General features: G+C 36.6%; 1 protein-coding gene across 12 annotated transcripts in view; it reads left to right on the forward strand.

Annotated features, from left to right (window-relative positions):
- DMD (dystrophin) overlaps positions 1-25,634 on the forward strand; it is a 2,447,064-nt gene that overhangs the window by 540,156 nt on the left and 1,881,274 nt on the right. For all 12 annotated transcript variants that reach the window (XM_049872854.1, XM_049872851.1, XM_049872858.1 and 9 more), the window contains 3 exons: positions 5,496-5,588; positions 11,893-12,065; positions 20,564-20,682. In XM_049872854.1, the coding sequence (XP_049728811.1) occupies positions 5,496-5,588; positions 11,893-12,065; positions 20,564-20,682 (385 nt within the window). The remainder of the gene's footprint in view (positions 1-5,495; positions 5,589-11,892; positions 12,066-20,563; positions 20,683-25,634) is intronic.

Raw genomic sequence — 25,634 nt, forward strand, 5'->3', positions numbered from 1 at the left:
TGCATTTTTGATCTCTTAAACATATCATATTTGGGAGGATTATATGAATACTTGAGGAGTTCCTCTTGAATATGGAGAAGTCTCTTTAGCTTGACTATATAATGGCAGATGTTTTATAAAAGGCACTTACCATATTTTACAAGAAAATTCTGTTTGTCTAAAATGTGGAAGGAATGTCTCAGTTTATATGTGCTTTATGAGAAAGAAATGTATGGGTATGAGAGAACCAAAGACATAGACGGTGGAAATATATGTATGAGTTGTAAGTATCAGGAGGGATCTTTAAATAATAGATTCCAATGCATAGCATATCCCTAACCATTGATTACTGTTTAAGGTTCAGGTTAAGGAAATCCACCAGAACTAATTGTGTGTGTGTGTGTGCATGTGTGTGTGCTTTAAGTGAAAGTTTACAGTTCAAGTTAGTTTCTCATACAAAAATTTATACACACATTGTTATGTGACCCTGGTCGCTCTTCCTGTAATGTCACAGCACACTCCTTTCCACCCTATGTTTCCCATATCCGTTCAGCCAGCTCCTGTCACCCTCTGCCTTCTCAGTCTCACCTCTGGACAAGAGCTGCCCATTTAGTCTCATCTATCTACTTGAGCTGAGAAGCACACTCTTTACAAATATCATTTTATGTCTTATAGTCCAGTCTAATCTTTGAAGAATTGGCTTCGGGAATAGTTTTAGTTTTGGGCTAACAGAGTCCAGGGGCCCTGTCTTCTGGGGTCCCTCCAGTCTCAATCAGACCATTAAGTCTGGTCTTTTTACTAGAATTTGAGTTCTGCATGCCACTTTTCTCCTGCTCTGTCAGCGACTCTCTGTTGTGTTCCCTGTCAGGGTGGTCATTGGTGGTACTAGGTACCATATAGTTCTTCTGATCTCAGGCTGATGGAGTCTCTGGTTTATATGGCCCTTTCCGTCTCTCAGGCTCATATTTTCCTTGTGTCTTTTGTGTTCTTTATTCTCCTTTGCTCCAGGTGGGTTGGGACCAATTGATGCATCTTAGATGGCCACTTGCTAGCTTTTAAGACCCCAGACACCACCAACAAAGTGGGATGTAGAGTGTTTTCTTAATTGGTTTTGTTATACCAATTGACCTAGATGTCCTCTGAAGCCATGGTCCCCAGACCCCCACTACTCTGTCCCTCGAAGTGTTTGGTTGTATTCAGGAAATGTCTTAGCTTTTGGTTCAGTCCAGTTGTGCTGACTTCCCCTGTATTGTGTGTTGTCCTTCCCGTCACCTAAGATAATTCTTGTCTACTGTCTAGTTAGTGTGTACCCTTCTCCTTCCCTCCCCACCCTCGTAATGATCAAAGAATGTTTTCTTCCCACCAGAACTTTTAAAGATTCTATTTTAAGATTACTTTCATAATGTGTTCATTCTGTGTGATTTGTATCATTTTTTGGGTGGTTAAACTTGAGCACAACACACAGAGTGTATTTTGCATATTAAAAAGAACAAAAGTGACTCCTCATTTGGATAAATCTTGAACTCTAAAATGATCTCGGAAAACCACATCCTTTGAATCAAATGTGGGAAACCTCCTAGCCTTAGCTTAATTTTGCTTGGCTGAATGACACAGGATGTTTTCGTTAGCGCCTGTAGCTATAAAGTGTCCTTGTCATCCTTGTCAGTAGCTGTCTAACAAGGAAGGAAAAGGCAGATACCATTTATTGTAAAGATGATGGCTCCTCTATAGAATGAGCTATAACTTTCAATAACTTCCAAATTAAAACTGTAAATGCTTAAGTGATTTACAAACTAAATCTGGAAAAGATTATTCATCTCCTTGTCTCCACCAAAAATCAAAAACCAAAACCAAAAAATAAACACATGCGCACACACACACAAGAAAATGCATGGAAACTTTCTTTCTTAGAATTTTGTCAGAGATGTCCCAGCAGTATAAATGCCTTCCTTTTATTTATCTTTTTTCTTCTCCCTTTCTCTCTGCTTTGCCCTAAGAACTTCAATTTTTGTTATTTGACCTTGTGATTGAAATTATTTTTATGCAAATGTTCCTTCTTCTAAAGTCTGCATGTACCTTCATCTGTTCAATGAGCTCACTCTGCTATTCTTTCTGTAAAGCAAATTTAAAATAGTATAAACTTGTTCAGGTCAGTAATCTCCTTTTACTAAAAAACCAAAACCGGACCTACTGCCTTTAAGTCCATACTGACTCATAGTGACCCTATAGTGACCCCACTAGCAACTCCTTGGAAGAAAGATGTGGCAGTCTGCTTCCATACAGATTTATAGCCTTGGAAATCCTCTTTTACCAACCTATCATAATTCATGCTTGCTTCAGTTCTTATGGTTTTCTTAAGTATGCTTAAATCTTGAATATATCAATATAACATATATAAATTCTTTTAGTATAACCACCATGGGATATCTACATTTAGCTTGTAGAAAATATTATTGACAGTGCTAGAAATTACATCCATACCCTGAAGGATCCTGGGATAAAACAAAACAGAGGGAGATTTCTTGCCCCTCTTGAATAGCCCAGTGGTTACCAAACGAATTTAGGAGGTGGAATACCAGGAAGTACCAGTGCTCTTTGAAATACTTAGTTACATAGTAATCTTAGGATTACTAAATATACATTTTTATATAAAATCCGATATCTTAGTCTGAGTATTAGTATGGGGGCACAAAAATAAATACACTCAAATTCTTGTTCTCATTTGTATAAAATGGATAACATTACTTCCATTCCAAAAGTCAATTTATTAGGTTTTCAAAGTGCGTTTTTTGCAATCCACTCATTCTAACTCAAGGGGTATTTTCCAAGAAATGACATTTAAATATTGTAGTGGATCCACAATAAGTTTCCATTATGTCAAGGCTAATAGCAGGAGTTTTCTAGAGTTACATTTCAAAAACATTTTGTACAACAAACTGCAAAAATTCTGAGCCCTTTTCTAAAGGTACTTGTTAAGTAAAGTCTTAACCTTGTTTGTATAAACTCCTAAAGCCCATCTTCTTGTGTAGGTGATCTTATTTTGTACTAAAAAAAATGGATGCTGTTTAATTTTCATACACAATAGCAATTTTAACACCTATTCATTTGGTATCAGATGCTTCTGTGTTGACCTTCATCCTGTAAAACAAGAAACCAGAACTTTGGGAAATTATTAGGAACCCCGATGTTTAATTGCCTACTATCTAGTGCTTGTCACAGCACTCACACACACACACACACACACACACTGATTAAATCCATTAACACATATGTCATATTAGTGATTTTTATTTTGCTTACTATACAGAGATGTAATTATTTGTTTAATACAGATTTTCATTTTTGTTTTCCCTTTTCACACTTACTTAGAAATTGGGTTGGTGAGAATCCTTAAAAGATATAATTTCAGAGCTTGTATTTCAAAAAAAACTATGTAGAAGGAAAGAGACAAACCACTGTACAGAACAGTGATGATTATTTAAGAGTAGTTATTAATAATGAAAAAAAAGATATCATTCATACCTACAGGGTAAGAAATAAGTTATAACAATACCATGTATATTAGAATTTAGAGTCAAAATGGACCAGGCATCTATATGAGGCATTCGATACTAGTGCAAAGTAAAGCTTATCAATAGTGTCCTTCAAGCGTGACAAAAATCCCCCCTCCTTTAGAGTCTTTATGAATCCTAATTAATGTGATTTCTTCTCAGCCCCTGGTTGATTGGAGAAGAGATGTAAAGCAAAAGTCAAAACATAACCAAAATAAACAGTATTCTTTGTGTATGTGATTGTATGCAATAATTATTAACATGGAAAGAGCTAACTAAGGTACTTCATGAAGAATTCTTTAAGTTTAATTAAGGAATTATCTCTCATATGCAGACCTGGTTTTAGGAATAGAATCCTCTACTTTCAACTGGGTGCATGACCTCAGAAATAATGAGTGCATATCCCAATTAGGAATGACCGTATGACTAAGTTCTGGCCGATTCCATGCCAAGAAGAGTTCCATCACAAGAAGGATCCTTCATGTTGCTCATTTATAACCTCTATCAACTACTAGTCTGTTCTCCATTCCTATGATTTTGTATTTGTAAGAATGTTATGTAAATGGAGTTATACAGCACGTAACCTTTAGGTACTGGCTTTTTTTTTCTATTCTGCATAACTCCATTACGATTCATCCAAGTTGCTGCATGTGACAATACCATGTTCCTTTTCTTTGCTGAGTGGTTTTCCATGGTAAGGATGTTCCACAGTTTGTTTAACCACTCACCCTTGAAAGACATTTTGGTTGTCTTCAGTTTTTGGCTACTATGAATACACTTGCTATAAAAATTTGTGTATAGATTTTTATGGGAACATAAGGCATAAGTTCATTTCTCTGGGATGAATACTCAAGAGTACATTTGCTGGGTCATATGGTAACCACATTTTTAGTTTCCTAAGAAACTGCCAGATTCTTTTCCCAGAGTGGCTTTACAATTTTGTATTCCCCCCAGAATGTGTATGGGTGATGCAATTTCTCCACTTCTTCACTGTCATTTGGTATTGTCATTTTATGTATATATATATGTATATATTATCATTTTTTTATACATTACCATTGTGATAGGTGTGTAGTGATATCTCACTGTGATTTTAATTTGGATTTTTCTACTAGCTAAGGATGTCGATCATCTTTTCATGCACTTATTTGATCCTTGTTTTTAAGCTGACCTAAAAAATGGTAGGAGCATGAAGGGGAGGAGACGTAGACATTTGCTTTGACAAAAGAAATCTTGCAAGATTTTGATTTCCAAATTCAGTCCGAGATAGAGAAAAGAGAGAGCTGGCAATTAGACCCATTTCTTATTAGAGTTCTAGTGCAGTGAAACCTGTGAGAGCTGGAACCCAATGGAACTGCCTTGTTCTTCTGGGTCTCACAAGTTTTCTGCCGTCAACGGGGCGCAGTCTTACCACTTTTCTGTCCCTCTCTATTAGTGGAAAATATTTTAGTTTTCCTTCTCTGACAGGTTCCCACCTTACACAGCTTCCATCTTTCGCAGGTTTTACTGTGAAAACAGAAGCAGTTGGATTTTAGTCAACTGCAGCCACCCCTAATTTTAAGGGCACTCCTCTGAGCTAGATAGAAGGACTGATGAAATTTCTTTTTTGAGTGTCAATTCGGTATTGGAAAACAAGTCTTAATTTCAGGCATCCTTTATGAGTTATCATTGATATCCATTTAGTTGGAGATACTCTAATTAGCCTCTTTAATCGACAGTAATCTATTCATATGATAAACGCACATTAATTTCCTAGCTGATTGTAAATGTGCTTGGGGATATTTGTTTGTTAAGGAAAGTGCATTTACAAATGCATTTTTGCTTCATTTTCAGATTATTTTTAAAAAGCTGCAATGCTGTCTAGGCTCTGCAAATAGTTAAATGCAATTACTTTCTCATTTTGTTTTCTTTCCAAATGGACATTTGGTCTTGTTCCTTCAAATGTTTTTCTCCTCTCTTGAACAGGTTGATTTAGTGAATATCGGAAGTGCTGACATAGTAGACGGAAATCATAAACTGACTCTCGGTTTGATTTGGAACATAATCCTTCATTGGCAGGTGAGAACCCTGATGAATGCTTCTGTTCGGGGTAACATGAGGCTGATCCTTCCTTTCATTTTTTGCCCTTGACCTGCAAAGCAAACACGTACAGTGTGTCTCTAACAATAACAAGCTCATCTTCAAAGTACTGCCTTTTAAATTGGCACAACTCATGTCATCTGAGATGTTAAGGCCCAGGAGATTATAAAACAGTTTCCAGCACTTTTGCAGAATTAATTTTCTAAGTTTTATTTCACTGGCTAGAGATGATGCCAAAAAAAAAAAAAACTGGACAAAATCTCATCAGTAGGGTAATAAAAATATTTTTCACAAATATATGTCTTTTTCTATAACTCACCTATAAATGTATCTACATAGTTTTGTAAAAATAGAGGCTTTTTTTCCTGCTGGAAACCCTGGTGGCATAGTGGTTAAGTGCTACGGCTGCTAACCAAAGGGTTGGCAGTTTCAATCTGCCAGGTGCTCCTTGGTAACTCTATGGGGAAGTTCTACTCTGTCCTATAGGGTCGCTATGAGTCGGAATCGACTCGACAGCACTGGGTTTGGTTTTGGTTTTTCCTGCTAACCACTTCCAGAGAATAAAACCTTACCAACCAATCTTGTATATATTCAATGTTAACTAATGCCATTGAAAGTTTGGTGGGATATAATTATATATATGAGTATATGTGTTATAATCATACTTCATAATCTGGGTTGCAAATTGCATTTTTTCTGAAGCAACTTAGAATACAGGCTGTATTCATTGGTTCTCTGCAAAACAGATCTGAAAGTCATGTGGTTTAGTGAAAAGAGTGTGCCTTTTTTCAGTCAAACCAACATAGGCTTGAATCTCAACTATCCCACTTACCATCTTATACCATTGGGTATGATGCTATTCCCATCTGGAACATATTTCCCTCACTGTCAAAATAAAAGTCATAATACCTTATATATTTCATGTCAGGATTAAATGAGAGACCTGTCTGCAAAGCACTCAGCCCAGTGCGCCATTTTCGTTACAGGTGCAACACGGGAATAACGTTGATTGCTGCGAGTTTTCCACTCATATTTTTAAAATTTTGTGGATAATTGAAATAAGTCTGCCTTTTTACTAGTAGGGATTATTTTTTTCAGAAAATAGCTTTATAAAATTCACCCTTTCAAAGTGTCCAACTTAATTTTAATATATTTCCAGAGTTGTACAATCATCACTGCAGTCTAAGTTCAGCACATTTCCACCTCCCTAACAACAACAAAAATCTCATGCCCATTTTTAGTCACTACCCACTCCCATCCCTATGCCTAGGCAACCGTTAATCTATTTTTTGTCTTTCTATATTTACTATTTGGGACAGTTTATATCAATGGAAACATATGTGTTCTTTTGTGTCTGGCTTCTTTCACTAAGCATAAAGTTTAAGGCTCATCCCTATTGTGGCACGTGTGAATACTTCGTTTACTAGGGTTGACTTTAACCTGAATTGTACATCAGTCTCACTCAGAGTCCAACAGCATGTAGATCAGAGGTGTACCTATTCAATTCAGCAGCTATTATGCTCCCCAAATTGGACCCTAGATCTTTAATTTTTTTCTTCTAAACACTCTGGACAGGCTCAACTCCATTGTTTGGTAACATGGAAAGGGAGATAGAGCAGCCATATCTTCTGACAACACAGAATAGCTCATAAAAGCTTCAAGTGAACTCCAAGTTGCCCAATTTTCAGCTCTTTCCATATAGTGATGGTGTCAAGCAGAACCAGCAAGGCAGTGTAGTACCCCCACAAAACTGATTTAGTTCTGTTCCTCACTGCTTTTCAAACTGTCTTGAGAAAAGAGCAGTTTTTCCCACTCAATCCATCAGAGACCAATTTTTTTATAACATAGAATATAAACGAATAAATACAAAAATGAAATTAAATGACATGCAGAACACATGTCTCCTTTTTATTATTGGATTCAATGGACACAAATGTCACTCTGTGTAATTGCAACAGAATTTTCCAATCTTTATTCTCAATTGTTGTACTTATATTGCATGGTCCTGTAAACAAATGATTTGCAGAGTGATCCTAGTTTACAGACCTGACTTTGAGTAGCACAGATGTTGGTCTTGACACAGCCAGCAGGAGAACTGAGGCATGCATAGATTGCCAAACTTTTCTTTTAGTTGCATTTAGCATCCAGGCTGTCTCTCATATGGTTTCACACTTTCTTATCTACTAAAAACTCCATCTCAACTGACCCCCAGATAGAGTTTTATGGCCACCTTGTCTGACGTTTTCTTTATTTGCTCATGAGCTTGTTCATTTTTTATTGTGAGCATATGGAGGGACTTCCATACCCAGGAATACAAAGAGAATGCTTTCGTAGTCTTTCCTTGTCTGCGAACTCTGTTATACTCTGTTGTTTTCCATCTATGTCTTTGACTCATCAAATTCCTGTGGTTGTCAAGATGTACACTCTTCCCAGCCTCTATTTCCTTATCTCACCTCTCTCTTCATCTATCACACTGCCCTGTTCTCCTAAAACTACAAAAACACTTAATTTTTTTTCCTGCTCAATTCTCCTCATCGCAACCCATTGAATCCCAAAAGATATCTTCACCAAGATTACATATTTACCTTCCTATTATATAGTCAAAGAAGCCTTTGAATCTCAGCAAAGCTTAAAGAATACTCTGGTCAAACTAACATACTTCCCAGATCTATCAGATTGAGAATGGCATTAAGAGATGGAAAGATGTGAATCTTTTTGTTCCAGTGCCACAACCTATGTTATTTATAGCATTGTGGAGGCTTTCTCTTTGAACTTGTAAAAATTCAGGTATGCCAATTCTATTTCCCCTGTCACTTTTGAGAACCATTTTTTTTTCCAGTTTCCACTTCAAATAAAATTGTTAACTTGAAAAAGAATGCCTGTATTGAGGAATGAGAGCTTTGAACACAATTATGAAGTAGAGAACGTGTGGTTGGTTCTTTTTTTTTTTTTTTTTTGGTGTAACCCATCCTTTTTAGGGCAGAAAACTTGGCTCTGGCAACCAGCTGGAGATAAAAATAAATCCTACTAACAGTTGTGAACTCTCAGAAGTTGGGTCTCTGCCTTTGCTGGCTTACTCAAGGGAAGTACTTAATTCCAGGGCTAGTTCACACTGAAATCTTGATATTATTTACTATTTACACAATATAAGATTAGAAAAGAAAGACGACATTTACATAATTAAAAGCCCTCATTGTGAACTCCCATCTACCAAATGCATTTTGTATAAGTCAGTTCTCGTTCCTGTCTTCTTCAGGCCTTTCACACAAACTATCCTTTTCTCATAGAAGACAATTCTTATCCCTTGCTGGCCCTGCCCCTTTCCTGCAACTCCATCTGTCAAAGGTGGGGTCTGGGAAGTAGACTTTGAGACTGAGTTTAGCAGGCAGGATGTTTATTAAGGCATGTGCTTGGAACCAAGCCTGTGGAAGGGAGGAGGGGTGGGGGAAAGGAGAGAGGAAGAACAATTCCAGTCAACCCAACAGAGAGTTCTGGAACTAGAATGGCCCATTAGAGTTGTCCCTAGTAGGGCCAAAATGGATGAGTCTTTGTTGTTGTTGTTAATTTTATTTATTTTGTTGTTGTTGAGAATATACACAGCAAAACATACACCAATTCAACAGTTTCTACATGTACAATTCAGTAAAATTGATTACATTCTCTGAGGTGTGCAACCATTCTCACCCTCCTTTTCTGAGTTGGTTCTCCCTCATTAACATAAACTCATTGCCCCCTAAGGTTCTTATCTAATCTTTTGAGTTGCTGTTGTCAGTTTGATCTATATAGATAGACCTCGAGAGAGCACAATGCTCAAGGCAGACATTCTTTAGTAATTAAGCTAAACTATTTTTTTTTTATTGTTTGGTTTTAAGAAGATTTCAGGGGATGCCTGAGTCTTTCTACCACTCCTTTTTATCAGTCACTAGATATGGGCTGCACTGGGAAGGGCTACATTTCATGGGAGACAACTCTACAACTCAGGCAGTCCCTAAAGGGGCTGACAGACAGAAGAAAGTTGCCTTAAGGCAGCAGAAGCAATAATTCCCTTCTTGAAAGGGAATCTTGGTGGTAGTGAATCTCTACATCCATCACACCTTCTTTGTCCAGTTAACTCCTGGCCATTTTTTGGAATCTTTGCTAAAATGACACTTCAGACTTTTACTTTTAAAAATAAATAGCTGTGTATGTGTGTACACATGTGCACACACACAGCTGGTTATATTAGGTTTCTCTTGCTCTTTCTCAGAGATAATGAGCCCTGAGGACAGGGTCATTTTCTTCTTACAGTCTCACTTTAGGACTGGCTCAGTGCCTGACTCAAGGTTGATACTCAATAGAGGTACCTCCTTGATGGTCTTTATCATAGGAAAACAAGAAAGGGTTATCACACATTGCCCTTTGTTTATTTTTTGTCAGCAACATTTGTACCAGAGTAGAAGCAACAGCAATGAGGCTGAGGCTGATAAGCTGAATTAGTGACATAATGACACTAAAGCAGTTTTGAATTGAATACCCTGTTGTCCTTTAACATTATGCGGATCAAGGGCAGTCTGGTCAGGTATTTCACAAATGAATCCCATTCATCATGGGAAAGTTGTGGGCTCAGTGCAAATCCATCACCACCACTGAGTAGGTATCTGCCGATTCCAATCCTGGTTCAGCACAGGACACAAAGTACACGTCTTGTAATTGCTGTACATGCGGGTTGTCTACTGTATAACTTTAGAATATGATGAGAAAATATATGTACCTTTTATAACTATTTGACCTATTTATTCACTGAATAACTGACTAAATAAGCAGGTCAGGAAGGAATTAAGAAAGCTGACTAATCCACCCCTAAATAATACATTTAGCTATCGAGGGACCCTGACAAATGTATGCAAAGATTCCCTATCTTTAAATCATTACCACCTTTACAGAACGTCTTCTCAAATCCTTTTAATGTACTTTAAAGTCAGATTTAATACCCTACCCTAAAATTTGCATCGAATCTTTCATAAAAAGATAACTAACATTGGAGATGTTAAAATATGCATTTACCCCCAAGGCATTTGTTAACTTCTGCATGGATGAAGAAGCAAAATAAAATGTTATATTTATAATACACAATAAATGTTCATTATCTGATCAAATGTTAATAGTAATGGACCTTTATAGTTCTCAAAAAGGAAAGCTTTTGTTGGTAAGAACTATGGTGTCTGATAAGGGTCATGACTTATATTAAAGAAGTAGCCTGATAAGTAATCCTTTAAGAAAATACGTGGACAGTTTCTTCTATAGTGAAGTGTCAGTACTTTCTTGAAATTTAGGAAGTAATTGCTTAGAATGGATTACTGCTTGAAATCAGATTAGAGGAATGAATCTTTGACATACTATAATCTGCTGAATGTCATTTACACAAAGTCTAGGAAAGAATCAAATATACAAAAAAAGAAAAGAAAACTAAGGCAGCACATCCACAGCTTTAGGAATATATACTTCTTTCCTTTCTTTCATTGATTTTTGCTGTTTATTTTAAATAGGAGACTCATTTTTGTATTCTCTCTCTCTTTTTTTTTTTTCCGTTCAGTCAGTAAATAGCAGGCATTGTTGTAAGTTATAGTATAGACCTAGGACTTTTCTCTTCTTAAATTATGTCATTTAATTCTTACAGCAACCTTATATGTATACATAGGGACATTGAAACCTAAAAAGATTAAATAGGTTGCCCAATTAAAAAAAAAAAAAAGTAAATAGCAAAACCAAAATTTTAACTTAGCCTTTTGTTTGAAAACAATGTAAGCCCATTATCATTGTCACTGTGCTAGTTCTACTATCCTAATATAGCAAATACATCTTAAGTCCTTGGTTAAAAACATGTCTAATGATGTATATACTTTATTCTCCAACATTTCCATTGGAAGCTACAATGTCAACAATTCTAGAAACACTACATTTAATAGATTACCTTGGAAACCCTATAGGGCAGTTCTACTCTGTCCTATAGGGTCGCTGTGAGTTGGAATCAACTCGACTACAATGGGTTTGGTTTTTTTGGTTTATGGCAGAATCCATAAAACCATAAAGTTTATTCAATAAATGGTATGGTACAAACACCAAACAGAATACATACCTGACCAATTAGAATGGACTGAGTTCTGGATGAATCTATTATTTTTTGTTACTAATTAGCCTAAACATTCTCATTACTTATCACTGAAAATTGAGGATTTTCACATTTAAGTTTGTGGCTTCTTGTTCAGGGAATGCATTTTCTTATGAAAATCGTTTCCACATGCAGGTCAAAAATGTAATGAAAAATATCATGGCCGGATTGCAACAAACCAACAGTGAAAAGATTCTCCTGAGCTGGGTCCGACAGTCAACTCGTAATTATCCACAGGTTAACGTCATCAATTTCACCACCAGCTGGTCTGATGGCCTGGCTTTGAATGCTCTCATCCATAGTCACAGGTAACGAGATTACTGAGAGATTAAATACTTTTTAAGTAAGTGTCAATTTCCAGGCTGTTGATGTTTTTCCCCCGTAGCATGGTTCCAGATCGTTTCATACTAGGCCTCATCTTGTGGGTGTTGACCATATTGATCCAACCATCCATCAGAATGAATGGAGTAGGAGTATTTATACTAATATACATATCATTTGGATGTTGAAATATTAAAATCAATGGAGCGTGACTGTGTTCCAATATGTGGTCAAATATGTGTCAACATATTTGAAACTGGGACTGTCCCAGAAAATCCAGGTTGTGTTCTAGCATCGTTGAGATGGAGTTACTTCTTTATAGAAATAATGTGTTGGTTTGAGCCTAAACTACAGAGCTAAAATATGGTACCAAATCTCATGTTAGTAGTAAAATTTCATGTTACCTGTAGTAAAATTAACTGCTATGATAAGATAAATAATACAGAAAAAGATACATTTGTTTGGTCAGACCAGTTACTAAGACTCTTATTCAAATTTACGCACCAACCCCTAAGGCCAAAGAAATTGAAGATTTTTTTTTTACCAACTTCTGCAGTCTGAAATTTATTGAACATGCAATTAGGATGCATTGATAATTGCTGGTGCTTGGAACACGAAAGTTGGAAGCAAAGAAGGATCTGTAGATGGAAAATATGGCCTTGGTGACAGAAATGATGCTGGAGATCGCATGATAGAATTTTGCAAGACTAATGACTTCTTCATTGCAAATACCTTTGTTTACCAACAGAAACAGAAACTATACATAGGGACCCCGCCAGATGGAATACACAGGAATCAAATTGACTACATCTGTGGAAAAAGATGATGGAAAAGCTCAATATCATTAGCCAGAACAAAGTCAGGGGCTGACTGTGGAACAGATCATCAATTGCTCATATGCAAGTTTGAGTTGAAACTGAAAAAAATTAGACAAGTCCACAAGGACCACAGTTTGACCTTGAGTACATCCCACCTGAATTTAGAGACCATTTTAAGAGTAGATTCGATGTGTTGAACACTAATGACCGAAGACCAGATGAGTTGTGGAATGACATCACGTACGACATGCATGAAGAAAGCAAGAGGTCATTTAAAAGACAGGAAAGAAAAAAGAAAGTACCAAAATGGATGTCAGGACAGACTCCGAAACTTGCTCTTGAACATCGAGCAGCTAAAGCAGAAGGAAGAAATGATCAAGTAAAATAACTGAACAGAAAATTTCAAAGGGTGGCTTGAGAAGACAAAGTAAAGTATTATGATGACAAGTGCAAAGAGCTGGAGATAGAAAACCAAAAGGGAAGAACACACTCAACATTTCTCAAGCTGAAAGAACTGAAGAAAAAATTCAAGCCTCGAGCTGCAATAGTGAATGATTCTATGGAGAAAATATTAAACGACACAGGAAGCATCAAAACAAGATGGAAGGAATACACAGAATCGTTGTACCAAAAAGAATTGGTAGATGTTCAACCATTTCAAGAGGTAGCATATGATTAGGAACTGATGGTGCTGAAGGAAGAAGTCCAAGCTGCACTGAAGGCACTGGCAAAAAATAAGGCTCCAGGAATTGACAGAATGAAAACTGAGATGTTTAAACAAAACAGATGCAACGCTGGAAGTGCTTACTTGTCTATGCCAAGAAATATGGAAGACAGCTCCCTAGCCAACTGACTGGAAGAGATCCGTATTTATTCCTATTCCCAAGAAAGGTGATCCAACTGAGCGCAGAAATTATTGAACAATGTCATTAATATCACATGCAAGCAAAATTTTGCTAAAAATCATTCAAAAGCGGCTGCAGCAGTATATCACAGGGAATTGCCAGAAATTCAGGCCATATTCCGAAGAGGACGTGGAACCAGAGATATCATTGGTGATGTCAGATGGATCCTGGCCAAAAGTAGAGAATGTCAGAAGGATGATTGCCTGTGTTTTATTGACTATGCAAAGGCATTCGACTGTGTGGATCATAACAAATTATGGATAACATTGCAAAGAATGGGAATTCCAGAACACTTAATTGTGCTCATGAGGAACCTTTACATAGATCAAGAGGCAGTTGTTTGGTCAGAACAAGGGATACTGCATGGTTTAAAGTCAGGAAAGGTGTGCATCAGGGTTGTATCCTTTCTCCATACCCATTCAATCTGTATGCTGAACAAATATTCTGAGAAGTTGGACGATATGAAGAAGAATGGGGCATCAGGTTTGGAGGAAGACTCATTAACAACCTGTGTTATGCAGATGACACAACCTTTCTTGCTGAAAGTAAAAAGGATTTGAAGTACTTACTAATGAAGATCAAAGATCACAGCCTTCAGTAAGGATGACACCTCAACATAAAGATAACAAAAGTCCTCACAACTGGATCAATAAGCAACATCATCATAAGTGGGGAAAAGATTGAAGCTATCAAGGATTTCATTTTACTTGGATTCACAATCAACACCCATGGAAGCAGTGGTCAACAAATCAAAAGATGAATTGCATTGGGCAAATCTGCTGCAAAGGACCTCTTTGAAGTATTGAAAAGCAAAGATGTCACCTTAAAGTCTAAGGTGTGCCTGACCCAAGCCATGATATTTTCAGTTGCATCATATGCATGAGAGAGCTGGACAATGAATAAGGAAGACCAAAGAAGAATTGACGCCTTTCAATTGTCGTGTTGGCGAGGAATTTTGAATATACTATGGACTGCCAAAAGAAGGAAGAAATCCGTCTTGGAAGAAGTACAACCAGAATGTTCCTTAGAATCAAGGATGGCGAGACTGCATCTTACATACTTTGGACATATCATCAGGAGGGATAGGTCCCTGGAGAAGGACATCATGCTTGGTAAAGTACAGGGTCAGCAGAAAAGAGGAAGACCTTCAATATGATGGATTGACACAGTGGCTGCAACAATGGGCTCAAGCATAACAATGATTGTGAGGAGTGTGCAGGACCGGGCGGTGTTTCGTTCTGTAGTACATAGGGCCACTATGAGTCAGAATCAAGTGGATGTCACCTAATAACAACAACAATAACAGTAATGCATTTTCAATTTATAGACTCAACCCAACAACACCTATACTCACAGAACAAATATAAATGTAACAAACTTCTTTGATTCAAAAATAATATAATAAAAAATAGGAAAGGAAAAGAAGAGGAAGAATAAGGGTGATAATATTCTTGTCCTCATATTAAGTAGTCATCACATCCTTTCTGAACTTGGTGAAAATTAATTAAAAGATATAACCATATCACTAACCCGTTGTCATTGAGGAGATTCTGACTCAGGGAGACCCTGTGTGCTTTAGAGTAGAACTGTTCTCCACAGGGTTTTCATACCTGTGACCTCTCCAAAGTGGATTGCCAGGCCTTTTTCTGAGGTGCCTCTGAGTGGAGTAAGCAGTTTGCAGTCACCTGCTAACCTAAAGGTTGATGGCTAGAACCCTCCCAGCTGCTCTGCTAAAGAAAGGCCTGGTGGTCTGCATTTGTTAAGATTAAACAAGAAAACCCTACGGAGCAGTTCTACTCTGTAACCATGGCGTTGCCATGAGTTGAGGGTGAATCAATGGCAGCTAACAACAACAACAAAAATCATATCATTTGAGGTAATAAAGGCAACAATAGAATAGAATAGAAGCATTTTAATGTAACTGATAAAAATCAAGAGATAGATGGGGATGAGAGTTAATATTTGTGGGTTTTATACTAAAGAGTAAATTACACTGCTGGAAAGTAATTAATCCATAAATAAAAATGTATACTGTATATTATAATGATAACATCAGAAAGAATAAAGATAGTTGTTGACAATGACTGCTTTTAGAGAGTGAAGTTTATTGGACAAAATTGGGTCCATGAAGACACGTTTTGCTTCTTTTTTCCTTTTATCCTCCTCTCTAATGTCTAATTTTTTTAAGTACTTGCTGTGCTACTTCTATAGTAATAAATGGAAATAAGGAGTTAAAAAGATAAAGTTTTGTAACTTTATACTTATAACAACTTTATCTGCATTTTTGGAGCTTATTTTCAAATCTAGTATCATTTTGTTTTCCAAGAAAAGTAAAATGTGGCTTCTTTTCAATGACACTATAATGAAATTTGTGTTGTAACATAGAACTTTTAATTGTCTCCACCTTAAAATAAAAATTATCTGTAAGTAGATACAGAGTTCCCAATATCCTAACCTTTGGCAAGGTCTTTTGTCAATCCCTATGTTCTATATTAAGCACATGCCTTTATTTTATGTAGCTTAGTCACTCAGTTATTGAAATAAGGACACCTCTGTCATCTGTGAGTGTAACAGTGACAATCACCTTGAAACAGAGAATTCAACCTTTTTTCCTCTTTAAATAAACAATATGAACATCAGTCAAACACAAAAATAAGAGAGAGATTATTTACGAAAGAGCATTAATCAAATGTGGGAAACCTCTTGAGAAATAGCCATGTAACTTATAAAAAGGTAGTTACTGATGATTCACATAATAAGACAGGAGAGAACATATAAGTGAAGATATTTTGAGAGAGAAGGAGTGGGTCAGGGGCAGATGTAGCAGGGCAATCTGAATATGTTTATTACTTACAAATATATTCAGAAATCAGGAAGCAGAGTATTAACAAATGTAGTGTGTGAACATGCTTGCATCATTCAAGCCATTCACTTGAAGAGAAAATGTTAAAGAGCCAACAAGGACAGCGTAACCTGATCCTTGATTTTTTGTTCATCTGCAAATGTGTGTATGAACAATGAGATCAATATTTTCAGGCCCTTACCGCAAGCATGTGGCTGCATAAATAAGGCCCACTTATGGGCAGAATGAATGTCTCTATCCCTTCTCATCTGGCTGGATTGATGCTGTGGAATAGTTTCCTTTATGTTACACTTACGAAAAACAATGTGTTAACATTGCTTAACATGCCAAGTGCCTGCTAGTCTGCCTCCTTTCTAAAATTAGGTTGCTGAGTCACTCACCTGGAAACCCAGTTTGGACGGGATTAGTTAAACTCAGCTAGAACAAGACATTGGTCAGAAATGCTTACTCAGTGTTTGCTCTTGGATTGAGCTTTATCATGGTGAAAATTTATAATCTGGACTTTTCTAGAAGAAAGGTTGGCACAGAAAAATAGTAGACTCATCAAAAAAAAAGAAATATCAAAGTAAGAAAAGATAAGCTACACTGAAAAACAGGGAAGATGAAGTCCAGTTGCATTTCAGACACAGTCGATTAAGCAATGTACTTGACCTGGGGATTGGGTTGGATAACACAGATGGGTAATAGGAAGACCAAAGTAGACAACCCTTGGGTAAAATGTATATATTTTTTACTATATATATATATATATATATATATATATATACAAAACCCATTGCCATTGAGTCAATTCTGACTCATAACAACCCTATAGGACAGAGTGGAACTGCCACGTAGAGTTTCCAAGGAGTGGCTGGTGGATTCGAACTGCTGACATTTTGGTTAGCAGCTGTAGCTCTTAACTACTGCACAATCAGGGCTCCCTCTTATGACACAAAACCATTGCTGTTGAGTTGATTCTGACTCATAGCTGCCCTACAGGACAGAGCAGAACTCCCCCATAGGGTTTCCAGGGAAGGGCTAGTAGATTCAAACCACTGATCTTTTGGTTAATAAGTGAGTTCTTAACCAATTATTTCACATATAAAGAAACTGAGGCACTGAAAGCCTATATAACTTACCTAAGACAATTTGACTAATATGTGGTAAAGCCAAGATTGGAATTGATGGAGTCCCGGCTTATCTACCAGGTAGCCTGTGTCATCCATTCTGTCCATTGCCTCAAAAGTCTGGTGATACTTGGTTGCATGTTCTTATTTATGAATTAAGGTCTGGGTTAGGATAGGAAGCTATATAGATTTCTTCTTTAGTTGGTTACTTTTCAAATTCTTCATGCACTTGAATATCATCCAAAAATCAAACCAAGCCCATTGCCGGCGAGTGAATTCCGACTTATAGTGACCCTAAAGGACAGAGTAGAACTGCCCCATAGGGTTTCCAAGGAATGCCTGATGGATTCAAACTGCCAACCTTTTGGTTAGCAGCTCTAGCTCTTAACCACTATGTTTAAAATGTTAATTTATTAATTTTGATGATTTAAAACAATTAATTAGATTCATACTTAAACCTAGGAGGGACCCTAAAGGCTGTTTAGTACAATTTCTTTTTTTTTTTATTTGAGACATTGAGACTCAAATAGGTTATATGACTCTGTAAGATAACCTGTCACCCTGATGGTTAGTTAACGGACAAAGAGAAGGGGAAGGGGGTGAAGAGAACTGTGTTCAAATGTGGAAGCAATTCTATATTTTTTCACCATAATCATTTAAATTGGTTTATTGTACTGTAGTTTCTTTCCCACTTGCATTGCCTAGTTGTTGTTGTCAGGTGCCGCTGAGTTGGTTCTGACTCATAGCAACCCTATGTACAACAGAATGAAACACTACCTGGTCCTGTGCCATCCCCGTTGCCAGGAGAGATATAAATAAAGATGGTACACAGGATGTGTAGTGAAGTAGCAACCCTATCAAATAGTCTCGATTTTAATTTTTATTTATTTTTTTCTTTCTATCACTAGAAGCAATCATTAATTTATAAATATTTTAGGTTCCAAAATGTTGTTAACTCATCGGGGATAATTTGGTTCATATAGGAATGAGTGATTAGGTTTCCTGAGTAGCCCAAAAATCCTAGTGAATTTGTTATGGCAGCAGCCATTAAAGAAAAGGAAATAAGAAAGCCAAATGAGATATAAATTTGTAACTTCATTTTGAATTGTAGTCCTAGAAAACAACAGCTAACCCTGTCTTCCACCTCTTGATAATAGGAATCTTCCAATGGAGTCAGGCCTGTGAGGTCTTGATTGCCTAAGCATACTGTGCTTTTTCCTTCCCCAAGAGCTTTGAAATATCTCTCAATTTAGAATTCTATTCTCAAATACTTTTCTTAATCCAAAACCCAAGCCACTCTTTAGGACTCCTAGAAGCCTCAAAAGAAACTTTCCTCACCTCTTCAGATTTTTTTTTTATGTGTATTTTATTCACATTTAGATTTTAATGAACTTCTCCTCAGTTTTCCCTCAGTAGCTATCAAATCCTTATAGGATAAGAACAGCATCTTATACTCCTTTGTGTTTTCTCTCTCACCAGATAGAATGGTACTGACTTAGTATGTGCTCATCTATAATTTTTTTATTGAGCACCTACTAGCTGTCAGGCTGGGTATCTAGCAGTGAAAAGAATTGCTCAAAAATCCCTGCCTTTATGGAGCTTACATTTTACTGCGGGAGACAGATAAATAGACATGTTTGATTAAGATATATAAATGTTAAATAATAGTAAGTGCTAAGGAGGAAAAAAATAAAGTAGCTAAGGGAGAAAGGAAATGAGTATACAGATATTTGATGAGGGGGTTGCAAGATTTAGATGAGGTGGTCAAGGAAGGATTCACGAATCACGTGACTTGAATAAAAAAAAAAGTTTTGACTTGAATAAAGACGCTCAAAAACTGAAGAAGTGGCCTGTATTGATTTCTGAGTGGAGAGAATTTCAGAGGAAGCACCAAATGCAAAGGTGGCAAACTTCCAGCTTCTTTGAGAGATATGAGGAGAGAGGCAGTAAATAAAACCTGTGAGTTAAAAGAGAGCCAGACCATGCAGGCCTGTGTAGGCGACCCTTAAAAGTGTGAATTTTATTTCCCTAATTACAGAGTTTACAGCAGAAAGCTATGATGAGACATATTTTAGTAGATCACACTGGCAGCCCTGCTGATAATAGATGAACCAGGGCAAAGGTGGGTGTAGGGAAAGCAGTTAGGAGGCTGTTGCTAGAATCCAGGAAAGACCAAAGGATGGGTTTGCTCTAGATTGGTGGCAGTGGGAATAGTGAGAATTGGCCAAATTCTGGATATGTCTCCGTCGCAGTGTTGTGTGACAGTAAAAGAGCCATCGGACTCTTAAGAGTTTTCATCTACACAACAGGAAGTTTGAACTTGTCTTTGATTATTAAGATAGGAATTCTGCAACAGAAGTAGGGTAATGGGGTGGGAGAGGTTAAGATCAGAATCTCAGTTTTGGACAGTTGAGGTTTGCAATGCTTCTAAGTGGAGATACTGAGTAGGCGGATAAATATCTGGAGTTCAGGAAAGAGGTCTGGGCCAGGCTGTAAAATTGGGAGTTTACCAGCAAGTGGCTGGTATTCAAAGCCACAGAGTGATGGAGATTAATACAGTTTTGTTGCTTGGATTACTTAGAATAAAATCGACTTTACTTTTTTCAAGATTTTCAATCAAAATTGTGACTTGTTTAAATAAGAAACGTTATTGAGGGTAATAACTAGTAATACTCAACTCTTAAAGACTGTGGACAGGGGTTGCAAATCAAAATGCAGAATTGAAGTGAATCATGTGGAATATTCTTGTTTGATTTCTATTCATGTTTGTATACGTGTCTGTTTTTCCAGGCCAGACCTGTTTGACTGGAATAGTGTGGTTTGCCAGCAGTCAGCCACACAACGATTGGAACACGCATTCAACATCGCTAAATATCAATTAGGCATAGAGAAACTACTTGATCCCGAAGGTTGGTATATTTGTGGACTACCACTGTTTTTAATATGGTTTAATGCTCTTCATCTCAGACTTGACATTTCCACATCCTAAATGCAGAATAGAAAAAAGAATGTTTTCCTGTATTGTTAGTGTATTAAACACGTTCTCTCTTTTCAAACTATTTTTTTTTTATCTTTTCAAACTATGTTGTCAATTATCCCCTATGAATTTCATTTTCAAATGCCAATATCTAAGACTAGAGTGTAAAACTTTGGTGGAAAAACAAACAAACAAGCCTTTAGAATATTCATGCCTCACAACTGGAGCATACTACATTTGGAATAACACTGACTCCAAATAATTTTAGAAAGTTAATGTTTTTGCTTATTCCACCAAGTGATTTGATAGACTAATCAGCTATAATTAATTAGCTGCTCTTGCCAATTCCATTCATATACTATATAAAAGGCAACCTAGTTTACTGTTGAAATCAGGAAATGTATTTCTGGCACTGCTTCTGTTATAATCTGTCACTCTGGGGAAGTCCTCCATTGAATATTTATTTATTTTTTTATTTCTTCCCTTGACAGGCAGCACTGTATTTTTATTCTATTGCACTTAAATCACTTTCATCCTTATCTCTTGCACTACACAGTGATACCATTCAGGCACATGGCTAATGAGGACATTCTGACCTCTACTTTTCTCCTAGCCTGTGAGGTGCTTTTTCGATGTGCTGACTTCTTTGAAATTGGTGACTCAGTTCTCCCTTTCTTGAGGCTTTATTCACACTCTGAAACCAAAAGTTGGAGAAGCAACGTCCATAGGATTGTTGTCTGTGGTATTATAGAAGCTGATATTTGGGTCAGGTTTTATAATCCAATGGTGTTTGGGACATTGTGTCAGTTCCAAAAGAGGAGACCATCAAGTGGTGGTAGGTTGCATCAGGAAAAGCTCAGAAATAATCCACAAGATAGCCTTAAACTGATGAACTGGTTATTAACTAGAATCCAATCCTAAGTGTTGCAGGCCCAGAAACTGGATTGCCTCAGCTTCTCAGTATCAAATCAGTCTTGGGGAACAGGACTAAGGCTCACTTTAAACAAGCTTCAAAAGATGGTATGTAAATCAGAATGGGAATTCATTAATTTTAAAGGAGGTATTTAACCATCACCAAATCCAGAACACTTGTGTCTAATTGACCAATCTTTCTCTTGGTGAGCACGTGTACTTGGGATGGCAAATTAAAACTGCACACTTGTGACTTTGTGAGGTTGGAATCAGATTAAATTCATTAGAAATGCTTCCTCTCCTTTCCGTAATGCATGGCTGAGCACTGACTTCAGAAACCCCTTTTCTGTTGCTTCTGTAACACATCCCTCCTGTGGCAGTTTAGGTCTACTTTCCTTATTCTGCAGGGTGGGGGAGGGTCACTTCACTATTGACTGCAAGTATTCATTCACATGTTTTCTTAAATATCTGTGAGGAAGATAGGGCAGATACCATGAAAACCTGGACTCTAACCCCTGAGGATGAGAGCTATGGTGTATGGATTTGAAGGATAAGCCTGTTGATGTGTGTGTATGTGTATGTGTGTGTGTGAGTTTATCTACATATTGTGTTCAGTTCCCTTTACCTGGCAGATGTATTGTAGTCATTCTTATGTATGCCCTGTGCTTTTATGAAATAGTAAGAGTAGGTTTACATTATATATGCCCTGTGCTTTTATGAAATAGTAAGAGTAGGTTTACATTATATCTTTTTTCTTGCTAGGTATTAAAAATGGCTTTTGACTTATGTGTTCTCCTTTGAATCAACCGGATAGGGGTACCTCGATGGGAATTCACGTCAGAATCAGAAAGTATATTTATAAGCCTGTAATTGAAAGGGGCAATTACATTAGTAATATATTTTATTGTGTAAAATGCCCTGATATTTCCAATTCCATCTGCTCTCCTGCTCTCCTAAATGGGAAGCATGTGTTGAAATGTACAATATAATACAGGCAATAGGAAGACCATTATAATATCCCAAACTTGACAGTTTAGTCAATCAAATATGATATGAACTAAAAACTGATTAATAGAGATCTAAGCATTTTTAAGCATGGGTTATGGTTTCCTTTTACCAATTAAGTCTTAGATCTGAAAACCCTTTCCATTTATGGACTCCCAATTCAAAGAGCATTCTTTCTTTTTGAAAGGTTTGTTCAAGTTTATTTATGGCTGTCAGTAAGATGAGGATTCAGCATACATCTTATGTTATATATTTTAAATATCTCTAGTTCCCACTAGTATGTTAGAGGGAAATATGCAAGAATGCATTTAAATACTATGATTCAGTATTTTTCAAGAGGTGATATCAATGATGGTTGAAAGATAAAGGAAATATTAAATAGATCATAACGACTTTATTGATTTCATTAGTCATAAAAGAGGAGCATCACTTAGGATTTAAGACCTAGAACATTTTCTTCAATGTCTGTAATGGGAGATTCATGAATATCTTTCATACCCTGTATAGTAATTACCCTTTAGTTCCTCTTTGTATTTTTCTGAATATTGGTTCTTTAGTTTACGCATGATGATGCCAGCTATTTTCTAAAGCATTTTTCATTTTATGTCTAATACGCACTTAGGAAGTTAATATAAGCTCTTTATGTTTGGGGAGTTTTTTTTATTATTCAAGGATTGAAGTTATATTTGATTTTTAAAAATTCCTGTTAAAAAGCATGTTTTTAGAATTTTAAATATGCCATTTTGATTGGGTTGATTTATAAATTAAAGAGTCATTGAAATATAATTTTGCAATTTTCTTATCTTGCATATGTAGAGTTTGGGATGTTTTGTTAGACCTTTAACGGTGTTCTGAGACCTGAGGTTTAGTTTTATGTAGTGTCGCCTTTTAAAATGAGTAGTAGTAGGCATTAGCATAAGCAATTTCAGGAGCTATGTTTTCAGTGTGTAGTGGTTAAGTGCTACAGCTGCTAACCAAAAGGTTGGCAGTTTGACTCCATCAAGCGCTCCTTGGAAACCCTATGGGGCAGCTCTACTATGAGTCGGAACCGGCTCGTTGGCAGCAGGTTTGATTTTTTTGGTTTTAGGTAAAAAATAATTACTACCAGCGAAAAATTATTTAATAATTTTTGCATCTTTATGCTCATAGATATAGGTTTATTTCATTTCAAAATATGTCCTATTGTGAATAAGACATTTCACTTTCTATCACGATTTCTCTCTAAGACATACCTTGTACGTGCATTGTGGGTGTTCTGTACACTGTGTGCGTACCTGAATGTCAAACAAGTTGATTTCTTTGCCAGTCCACAGAACACTCCTTGTATTAAGAGAATACTTTGCCAGCTTTTCCTTGTGAATAACAAAGTGAAAATGGTCTCTTTAAAGGAATGGAAAAATCAGGGATAAAAAATTGTGCTGGCTCTAGATGTCTTGCCTGTAATATTGCAGACAGTCCTTTCCATTTGGATATGCAATACAATATGGAAATGCCCTCACTCATTTATCAGGTTAACGTTAGAATGAAAAATGAATGATGACAGTCAAACTTGACTAACAAAGAACACTAGGCTTTGGAAGAAATATTTGTAATCTGAAAACGACATTTACAAACCAATTAGAGTTTGGTTTTAATCCACTTCATTTTGACTTCATGAGGATGGTGACACGGATTCTATTTTCTGCTTGGCTAATCCCTGTATCACTCCTCAGTTGTTTTTAGAGTCTACTTTCCCAAGAATTAGCTCTGCCTACTGGGACATTTTACCCCTGACATGAATGTTCTCAGATATTACTTTGCATGCATGGAGGTTTTTAACCTTAAAAAAATAACCAGGGGAAAATAGATATCTCTGAATTTACTATAAACAACAGAAGAATGTCTCTAAGGCTTTTTATTTTGGGTGTGATATCAGTTGTTTGAGCAAGTGGTATTAGGTCATTGCCAAGTTAGATGAACCGATGGACTATAATATTTACCTCTTCCTATTTTTTTTTATAGGAGCTGTGGTGGCAGAGTAGTTAAGAGCTTGGATGCTGACGAAAAGGTCAGCAGCTCAAATCTACCAGCCACTCCTTGGAAACCCTATGGGGCAATTCTACTCTGCACTTCAGGGTCGCTATGAATAGGAATCAACTCTATGGCAGTGGGTTAATGAGTCGATTCGGACTCATGGTTACTCCATGTGTGTCAGAGTAGAACTGTGCTCCATAGGGTTTTCAGTGGCTGATTTTTTAGAAGTAGGTCACTGAGCCTTTCTCCCAAGGTGCCTGTGAGTAGACTTAAACATCCAGCCTTCCAGTTTGTAGCCAAATGCATCAGAGTTTTTATTTTCTTCTGCCTCTGTTCCAACCATTACATTTGGATCCATAAAAACAAGAAATGTTAATAAGTTTTTTACACAAGTTAAAATTGAAAGGGTAAAGCCATACCAACTCAGAAGGATTATTTATCAGTTACATAACTAGAAATTTTTATGGACTTGGACACTCATATCATTAGGATTGATTTTATTTTCTAGAACTCATTGTAGAATAACTTTGCTTTCAGAAAATATGATGACGGGTGGCATATATTGGTGTCCCTCGTGTGTATAATACTTCAACTAGAAATTATTTTTGTAAATCTCTCAGACTATTTAGAGCCCAACTCTATGCAGTTCAAAGTGATTTGTTTTCCATATAATATTTAAACAAAAAATATGACATTACACATGTGAATAAAAATGGCCACTGCCTTTTTTTTTATCCTGGTAAATATATATGTAAAAATATTTGTCATTTCAATATTTTTTATATTACAATTCAGTTACATGAATCCTGTTCACCACGTTATTCAACCATCAAGATTATCTGTTTTGAAAACTTTCCATCCCCCTTAACAGAAGCCCAGTGACAGCAGCTTTACAAAATAGCTATTCTGTTGTACCTTTTTTAATATTGATTTATGCTATTATCCCTGGAAGAG

The sequence above is a fragment of the Elephas maximus genome, chromosome X (genome assembly GCF_024166365.1).
Source record: "Elephas maximus indicus isolate mEleMax1 chromosome X, mEleMax1 primary haplotype, whole genome shotgun sequence".
In the NCBI taxonomy this organism is placed as follows: Eukaryota; Metazoa; Chordata; class Mammalia; order Proboscidea; family Elephantidae; genus Elephas; species Elephas maximus.